A 9,497-nucleotide genomic window follows, 5' to 3' on the forward strand; every position below is an offset into this window, starting at 1 on the left:
GACCAGTGGGCAAATTTGGCCAAGATACTTGGGGTTCAACTCCTACTTTTTCAATGGACATCCTGGGATTGAATTTTCCATTAATCTATTTTTAACCTGAATCATGCAAGTTTAGGCGACCTCTCCCTGTTTTAAAGAACAGACTAGTGGGCTTGTATTATGAAACAATGAGCAAATGAAGTGTGTTATTTTCTTCTGAAATATGCCTAGGAAAATGTGCAGATAATGAAAAAGCCAATGTTTTATGCTGCTGAAAATACCAGTGATCTTCATATTTATTCAGATGCTTTGGTTACTGGAAGACTGAAATCACCAATACTGTTTCCCAGATAATACCTGTCTTATTTATTTATTTTATTTTTTTTACATTTTCCAATTCAGCAATCTTTTTATTTTTATTTTTTTAAGATGAGATACAAATTTTGATTTAGTAATTTAACTATGAATGTATGTTTGCTTCAGCCCTGAGAGAGAGCAGCACAGAGTGGATCATATACCCGAATTGGCCCGGTCCACAAATTGTGATCCATTTGTATTACACAAAGCTTTATTTGAAAGCAGAAAGATGGCCAGTCAGACTTTGTTATACTTTTATAAACTGCCAGTCAGAGCTGAGATGAAGTGCTTCAGACTTATGACTGCTACAGAGTTTTGATTTAAATGGAATGGAAGATATACTTAACTAACAGACTGCAACTTTTATTTTAATTTCACGGGACCTTTAAGACTACTATCGCTGCTATATTTTGAATACGTTTCAAGAGATTTAACTGTACATTCTGGTAAGCGTGGGATGGAATAGCGTCGCAACAAGTAGTACTTGTACTACTACGCTACTAGCTTAACTACATTTCTCAGTAGCTTGGCCGTAGCGTCGCTAATTTCTAAATCAATCAGCTTTTCAGTAGAGAAGCTATTTTATTAGTCAAGTAGCACAGTAGCGTCCACACAAGCTACATTTACAGATCACGGATCAATAAGTGACGGCACCGACATTCACGGAGCTGTGAGGCCGGTGTGTAGCCAGTGATAGTAAATCCATATGATGGCTAGAATGAGGAATTCTTCCTGTTTTACGGTGTTCAACAACAAACTTTTTGGTGCGTTACTGCCACCTCTGGTTGGCGATGTCGCCTACCGAAACTTGATGGAAAGATGACTGAGGGAGAGGAGTTATTTCTGAAGCAGGATTCCTCATGACCATACCTCTAGAAGTATATTTTAAGATACAATATCTTGTATGTATTCATTATTCCCAAAAAAATCCCTTTACTATAGTATTTGTAACACCTGGTTTTATTGGATTTTTTGTTTTAGCTGCAATACTATAATTGGTTTCTGTTTAGTAAAGCATACTATTTACAGTAAATAACTGAACTGAACTATTATGCCTCATATGTTTCATTGACAGTTCTATTGATCACTAAGATGTGATTGACTTGGATTTAATCTGCTTCGATATCAAAATAAAAATTGCAAAAATAGCTTTGATGTAGCTAAGCTACTTTTGACTTGTAGCTTTTAGCTTAGTTTGCTACATATCCCAGGAGGTAGCTTTTAGCTTAGTTAAGCTACATTTTAAGTAGAGTTGCTAATAGCTTAGCTCACTACATTTTTCAAGTTGCTTGCGCAACACTGTGATTTACACATTACAATAATTTTTATTTTTAAATTATGTATGCATTAACCCTTATTAAGCCTATTTGTCTTTGCTGACCCCTCTAGACTTTTGAAAAGCAGGGTTTCCCTACAGCAGCTGGCCCTGCATTTAGCCTGCCCTCCGCTCTGGGAGGAACCGGCCCCCTTAACCCTGCAGGAGCCCCTGGATACGCACCCGCACCCTTTCTTCATATCCTGCCCCATCAGCAGGCCCCCTCACAGTTACTGCACCACCACATGGGTCAAGACACACAGGTACACCTAAAAAAAACATCCAAAATGTAATACTGAAGTGTTTTGGAGATGCCTTGCAGTCAAGTTTAACACAAAAACTATTGCAAATCAAATTTTTGAAAAGGAATCGGTCTATCTTCCAATTAATATGGTAGTAAATCAGTATTTAAACATTTAGTTTAAGATCAAAGCTCTATCCTTTTCATTGTCAAAAAAAAAACATTATGCAGTTTTCAGTGTCATTTTGATAATGATAATTGATCATTTGTTTAAATATCTTACCCTTAGGGGTGCAACGGATCATGGTTGATTAGTGATTAAGACGGATTACAACCCCCAGTTTGAAATGCACATGACCCACGGAATGATAACTTTTTTGAACTTGTTGGTTAATCCAACACATAACTATTACAGAGAGGTCCCCTCTCTCGTCATTCAGATCACGTGTATGAAAGCAATTTGTTTTCCCTGAAAAATATGATGACTGATAAGTTGTGGTGGGACCTACCTAAATGCTTTTTTAGGTTATTAATTAAAGGTGTTTTGGGTCACAAGCTATGTTTCCAATCACCTTTATGCGCATTTTGGATAAAAACCATATGCGCATAACTGAGGAGGATAAACATAAGATAAGAAAAGGTGCACATAAACTGCGATGGAAACACTTTCACCAAACAAATTCCAGTACGCACATTTAAAAAGGTCATGAGATTGTGTTAAAAGAGGTCATGTGATGATGAAAATATGTGCAAATGGATGAACCAGCAGGCTGAGCACACTGTAAAACATCTGGAATGTTGTTTTGGTCATTCTAAAACGCCGTAACCATGTCAGTTATTAATGTTATTATATTATTAATTACCTCTAGAATCCAGAGCCACCGTGCGTTCACTCCTTGTCAGGATTAACTTTTGAGGCGCAACTCATTTTTTAAATAAAGAAAAGATTCAAGCAGCTTCTCCCACTACAGCAAATTGTGTTTTTAAACATAGCTACTGTTTGTTTAGCCTGCTTTAGTTCATTTAGTGTAAAGCTGCACAATTAAACATTAAAGAAACGCGATCTCAGTTGAAATCTGCGCAACATGAATGGTAAATAATAATGATTTGCATATGTTTATTAATCCTTCAAAGCGCTGCATTCACATCTGTGTTTGATCGAGAGGGATTCGGTTTTCACACTTTTTCAATTAGATACAAACGATTGAATAAAAGAGGTACTGGGAGAACAGTTAACCTGAAATCTCACACTGAGTTTTAAGACCTTTTAAGACAAGGTTGGATCAAGTGGTTTTCACCAGAGGTCATATTGGACATGAATAACCCCTTTTTTGCTCAAAAGTGAAAACCCTACTCAGTGTTTGTACTGCACAACTCCCCTTACTATAAAAGACATTTTACCAGACTGTCCTGCTTTTAATGACTCCAAAAGAATTTAAGAAATGAACTCTAAGGACATTTTTAGCAGTCACACCAGAAAAGATTTTCAAATTTTTGTCATGTATTAACACAAAAAAATCTTATTTAATTCATACATTCATTCATTTGTTGATTTTTAATTGTATATTTAATAACCTCCTAGGGCTTGAGTGTCCACATACGTGGACGGCACATTTTAGCTCTTAAGTGGAAATTTTAAATACTTTGTTTTATATTTTGTTACAGACGTACAGTGTCATCCTGCAACTGTTTTGCAGCATATGAAATGTCCCAAACCCTATTTTTAACTGTCCAAATTGGGGGGGAAATGTTGTTTTTACTCTCTGATAGTCAAAGCAAGTAAAAAAAAAAATTCTACGCTAAATATGCATTAACACTCACAAAAAAGTGTTATGTAAATTCAGACCACGAATCCACATATATGAACAATTTTTCTCTAAAAGTACATTATATTAAAATATGATACTTTTTATCATATTAAACCAACATATCAACCATATTAAAACCACCTTGGGCCTTAAGAAGTTATTGAAATGGAGAACAGTTTATAGTTCAGATATAAACTGACATTTATGTAAACACTGACATTTATGGTAAAGATTTAAACCACCCTTATGTTGTTGCAGTTACGCTGTTTAGCCAACAGGTGGCGACAAACAACCAATAAAATTGTCACTGAAAAGGCTTTCAGAAATGATCCACCTATAATGAAACATGAAGTTTTATGTGTGATTTGAGTCATTAATTGATAATAAATATGATCTGTTGTACAAGATGTTATATTTCCATATTTAGCATTATCATTATTATGAACTGAACTGAACCTAAACACTAAAAACTGAACTACCCTGATCTAGTCACTATGACCATTTATGTGAAGCTGCTTTGACACAATCTACATTGTAAAAGCGCTATACAAATAAAGCTGAATTGAATTGAACTATCAGCAACAGTTGCAAGGATCATTTGGTTCTTCCTTAATTTTTTATTTTTATTAAAATTACTGGTTCTAAATTCTGTTAGGGTTAGAAATCAAAAAATCTATGTTTTTTTGCAATAATATTTCGTAAATCAAATGGCAGTTGTCTTTTCTCCCTATTTTGCTGATCAAATAATGGTCCGATCTGTGACTCAACCGTAGTGTGATTCGAACCGTGATATCTGTGATGCGTTACACCACTACTTATCGTGTTTGAAATAGTAAGCTTTGTATGAGCTAATTTGGGTTTTTTTTTTTCTCATTGTCTGCAGGGCCAACGCAGTCAGTCCAACAGCATGCAGAAGAGCCAGAGCAAGTCCAACTACAGCAGCTCTCCTTACTGGACTAACTGAATGCAGCGTTTATACTGTTAACGATGACAAAAGCCCAAATCTGTGTGTCCGCTCTGTCCTGCCTCTAACACGAGATGCTATATATACTCATACACTGTATCAGTTTCCCCACCCCCCTCCTCCAAAGTTCTCCTCTACTTCTCCATTTTCTTCCTTCTCTGAATTAGGTTGTTCATGTAAGATATTTATGTAAGTATTTATATATACTGTAAATGTTACAAAAGAAAAAAAACTGAACGTGGTCAATGCGGTCACTCCATTTTATTTTTTTGAAGGACTTTTGTTTTTGTTTGTTTTAACTGCAAAGATGTAGCAAAAAATAAAGGAAGCATTTTGAGAAACTTCAAAGGCATTGCAGTTAGAACTTAAGAGCACTGATGGTGGAGGAGGGTGAACTGTAGGCGTTTTATCTTTTCAGACATCTTGAGAGGCTTCACAAACATCAAGAGCGCACCACTCATGAGTGCTTTCCTCTAGGGATTGTTCTCCAGTATAATGGTTCTGAAATGTTGGTCCTTGAAGGAAAAAAACTGCCCATAAATTTTATATTTTACTCTTATTGCCATCTGAATAAAGGTTCTGAGCTATTCACTCATGTTTGTGTCTTGCTTTTATAATGTTGAAGTGATGTTTTAAACCTGCATTAAGCTGTATTACAATAGGGTTTTTACCAAAGTAATAGTTTGCTATAGTGTACATTAAAATGCTTTAAGTTCTGGATACGGTCCTAGTCATGCTTTGCACTAGTTTCAATGCTACTTTAACTGTTCTGAACTGTGTTATACACTGTTTCGACTTATTTCCAAATGTCAGATTTGGTATAGAAACATTACACACCCAAATCTAAATCAAAGTGTTACACTTTTTTTTTTTTTTTGAGCACTCGACGCACATTGCAGAAGTGTAAACCAGCCTTAACCCTCTGATGCACTACATGGCTCTAAAGTGACCCGTCTTAAGTTTATTTTTTTCTACATCTATTTTATAGCTTGTGCATCAAAGGGTTAAGAGAGAATCTTGACAGTCATTTTGAAGTTTAAAAATACTTTAAACTATTTTTTATATAAAAAAATAATAAAAATAAATTTTATAAATTCATAAATTTTATAATTTTTTTTTTTTTATAAATTTCAAAATACTTTTCTAAATGAGTTAGTAAAGCTTACATGGACAAACCCATGACCCTTTGAATTTTACAGAGGGAGTGATTTTGCTTTATATGTATAATCCAGCACCTGTTCAGTGCATCCGGAATGTATTCATAGTGCTTCACTTTTTCCACCCTTTTTTTGTTAGCTTTATTCCAAACTGAATTCAGTTCATTTATTTCCTCAAACTTCTACACACAATGCCCCATAATGACAATGTGAAAAAAAGAGTTTTTGAAATTGTTGCAAATTTATTAAAAATAAAAAAAAACTGAAAAATCACATGCACAGAAGAGTATTCACAGCCTTTGCTGTAAAGCTCTAAATTGAGCTCAGGTAAATTCTGCTTCCACTGATCATCATGTTCAGGGCCGGAGTGGGACACCTTTTCAGCCCTGGAGTTTCAAGCCTCAGACCGGCCCACCTCAGTTCACGACTGACTATATTAAAATAAGTAAATAAATAAATATTTCCAAATCAGTTTCTAATGACACTATTACGTCTTTTTTTTTTCTTTTTTTTGAGAAAACAGCTGCTTTAGAACTTCAAATGTTCAACAACCCTAACAGTATTATATGTTTTATCAATAAAAATGACAAGACCAATTTACTCTAAGAAGGATCGAACCCGGGTCCACGGGGTCTTAACCTAACATGCTAACTGCTCGGCCACAACACAGTTTTATAATTATTAAAATAGATCAAAGGAGAAGAGTTGCGGTATAAAAATGAATAAAATGGCTGTGGTCAAGTAAATAAATAAATTTAAAAAGTGTGACCGCTGAGAGCAACAGATTCTGGAGCTAGAGACACCGGCCCTCGCGGCCAAAAAACGGACCGGCCCACCGGGAATTCTCCCGGTCCTCCCGATTAGCCAATCCGGGCCTGATCATGTTTCAGCAGCTTAATTGAAGTTCACCTGTGGTAAATTCCGTTGATTGGACATGATTTGAAAAGGCATACACCTGACTATATAAGGTCCCAGGGTTGATAGTGCATGTGAAAGCACAAACCAAGCATGAAGACAAAAGAATTGTCAGTAAACCTCTGAGACAGGATTGTCTCAAAGCACAAGGCTGGGGAAGATTACAGAAATATTTCTGCTGCGCTGAATGTTCTGATGAGCACAGTGGCCTCCATCTGTAAGTGGAAGATGTTTGGAACCACCGGGGCTCTTCCTAGAGCTGGCCGGCCATCTAAGCTGAGTGATCAGGGGAGAAGGGCCTTAGTCTGGAATGTGATCAATAACCTAATGGTCACTGTCTGAGCTGCAGCGTTCCTCTGTGGAAAGAGGAGTATCTTACAGAAGGACAACCATCTGTGCAGCAATCCACCAATCAGGCCTGTATGGTAGAGTGGCCAGATGGAAGTCACTCCCGACTGGAATTTGCCCAAAGGCAGCTGAAGGACTCTCACCCCATACGAAACAAAATCCTCTGGTCTGTTGAGACTAAATTTGAACTATATTTAAAGTGAACTCCAGGTGTTACATTTGGAGAACACCAGGCACCGCTCATAACCAGGCTAATACCATCCCTACAGTAAAGCATGGTGGTGGCAGCATCATGCTGTGGGGATGTTTTTCAGCAGCAGGAATTGGACGACCAGTCAGGATAGAGGGAAAGATGAATGCAGCAATGTACAGAGACATCCTGAAAGAAAACCTGCTCCAGAGTGTTTTGACCTCAAACTGGGGTGACTGTTCATCATCCAGCAAGACAATGACCCAAAGCACACTGCCAAAATATCAATGGAGTGGCTTCACAACAACTCTGCGAGTAGCCCAGCCAGAGCCCAGACCTAAATCCTATTGAACATCAAGATCTGAGAATCTGAAAATGGCTGAACACCGTCACTTCCCATCCAACCTGATAGAGCACAGGTGTCAAACTCAGTTCCAAAAGGGCCGCAGCTCTGCACAGTTTAGTTCCAACCCTAATTAAACACACCTGATCAAACTAATTGAGTCCTTCAGGCTTGTTTGAAACCTACAGGTAAGTGTGTTGGAGCAGGGTTGGAACTAAACTGTGCAGGGCTTCGGCCCTCCAGGAATTGAGTTTGACACCCCTGTGATAGAGCTTGAGACGTACTGCAAAGAGGAATGGGCAAAATTTCCCAAAGACAGGTGTGCCAAGCTTATGGCATCAAATTTAAAAAGACTTGAGGCTGTAATTGCTGCCAAAAGTGCATAAACAGAGTATTGAGCAAAGGCTGTGAATACTTCTGTACATGTGATTTTTTTTTTTCAGGTTGTTTATTTTTAATAAATTTGCAACAATTTCAAAAAAATAATGTCACATTGTCATTATGGGGTGTTATGTGTGGACTTTTGAGGAAACAAATTACATTTATTTTGGACCAAGGCTGTAACATAAAAAGGTGGAAAAAGTGAAGCGCTATGAATACTTTCCGCATGCACTGTATGTCTATGTGATTGTTGATGTCACAACAGTGTACTTTCCAAGGGCTTAAGATGTTCCATTTAAACTCGTTCAGATGTACATCTGAGTCAGCGTGAAAGTGGAAAGTTAGTTAGCCCAAGGAGTTCGTTACTCTATGTTTGGAGTTGTCTTGTTAAAACACCAATTTCAGTGGCATTTCCTTTTAACCACTGGACAACAATCTTTTCAAGTATTCTGATGTATTCAAAATGATTCATGAGTCATGGTATATATGCGTGAAAGGGGCAATTTCAGATGTCCCAAAATCTCTAGCAATATACTATATTAAATTGGAGTTACAGGTGTTTGCCACAAATAAAATGAGACAGAGTGAATGTAGTAGATAATGGTGGATAGCAAATAGTTCAAATTTGGAAAGTGTTCAAATTTGGACTGCAATTTACTGTGAGAAGTAAAATTTAATTCAAAATTAAATGTATCTTTATTTCCATAACACTTTTACAATGTAAATTGTGTCAAAACAGCTTCACATAGAACATTATAGTAAATTGAAACTGTCAGTGCAGTTTTCAGAGTTTAAGTTCAGTGTGGGTTATTTTTCACTGCTGAGAGTTCAAACACTTAAGAGCAAATCCATCGATGTGCAGCTCCAAAAGTCCCGAACCATGCAAGCCAGTGGCGAGGAAAAAACTTCACCAATTGACATTAGTGAAAGTAAAAAAAAAAAAAACTAGAAAGAAACCAGTCTCAGTTAGACATGACCATTTCTCCTCTGGCCAAACTTCTTGTGCAGAGCTGCAGTCTAGGCGCCGGAGGCCAGAGAATGCTGCAAGTCCATCGCGGAGAAGCCACAGGTAGCAGAGGTCACCGGCTGGTGTACAGGCTGTCCGGTTAGGACCAAATGACTCGTCTGTCACTGGGGTCTTACAGGAATCACTCTCATGTTCTCCACTTCTTCATAAACCACCACAGCAGCTGCTCTGGATACAGCCTTGTCCAGGGTTATGGAAACCTCAACACAATCTGACGGCAATTCGTAAGTTTTTGATTTAGTCGCTAATGCGTATGAATTCATATATTTATTATAATATATATTCATATATTTGCTCATCCCCCAATGACGGTTGGTTTTAGGGGTGGCGTTAGGTGTCACGCCTCCTTTTTAAAATCGTATAATTTGGTACGACTGAACTCGTATGAATTAGCCACTGAACTGGTAAAACGTAAAATACTTACGTTTTCTTGTGAGATCAGGCTGAAACCTCAGAAAAAAAAGACTAACAT

General features: G+C 37.3%; 2 protein-coding genes across 17 annotated transcripts in view; both read left to right on the top strand.

Moving 5' to 3' along the window:
* The window catches only part of ubap2b (ubiquitin associated protein 2b), a 34,640-nt gene extending 29,385 nt beyond the window's left edge, over positions 1–5,255 (top strand). For all 16 annotated transcript variants that reach the window (XM_087263762.1, XM_087263769.1, XM_087263765.1 and 13 more), the window contains 2 exon segments: positions 1,726–1,914; positions 4,584–5,255. In XM_087263762.1, the coding sequence (XP_087119888.1) occupies positions 1,726–1,914; positions 4,584–4,664 (270 nt within the window). In that variant the 3' untranslated portion in view covers positions 4,665–5,255.
* Positions 1–9,497, top strand: part of grk5l (G protein-coupled receptor kinase 5 like) — a 785,510-nt gene that overhangs the window by 666,909 nt on the left and 109,104 nt on the right. The window lies entirely within an intron of this gene.

The sequence above is a fragment of the Danio rerio genome, chromosome 8, assembly GCF_052040795.2.
Source record: "Danio rerio strain M-AB ecotype USA chromosome 8, GRCz13ab, whole genome shotgun sequence".
In the NCBI taxonomy this organism is placed as follows: domain Eukaryota; kingdom Metazoa; phylum Chordata; class Actinopteri; order Cypriniformes; family Danionidae; genus Danio; species Danio rerio.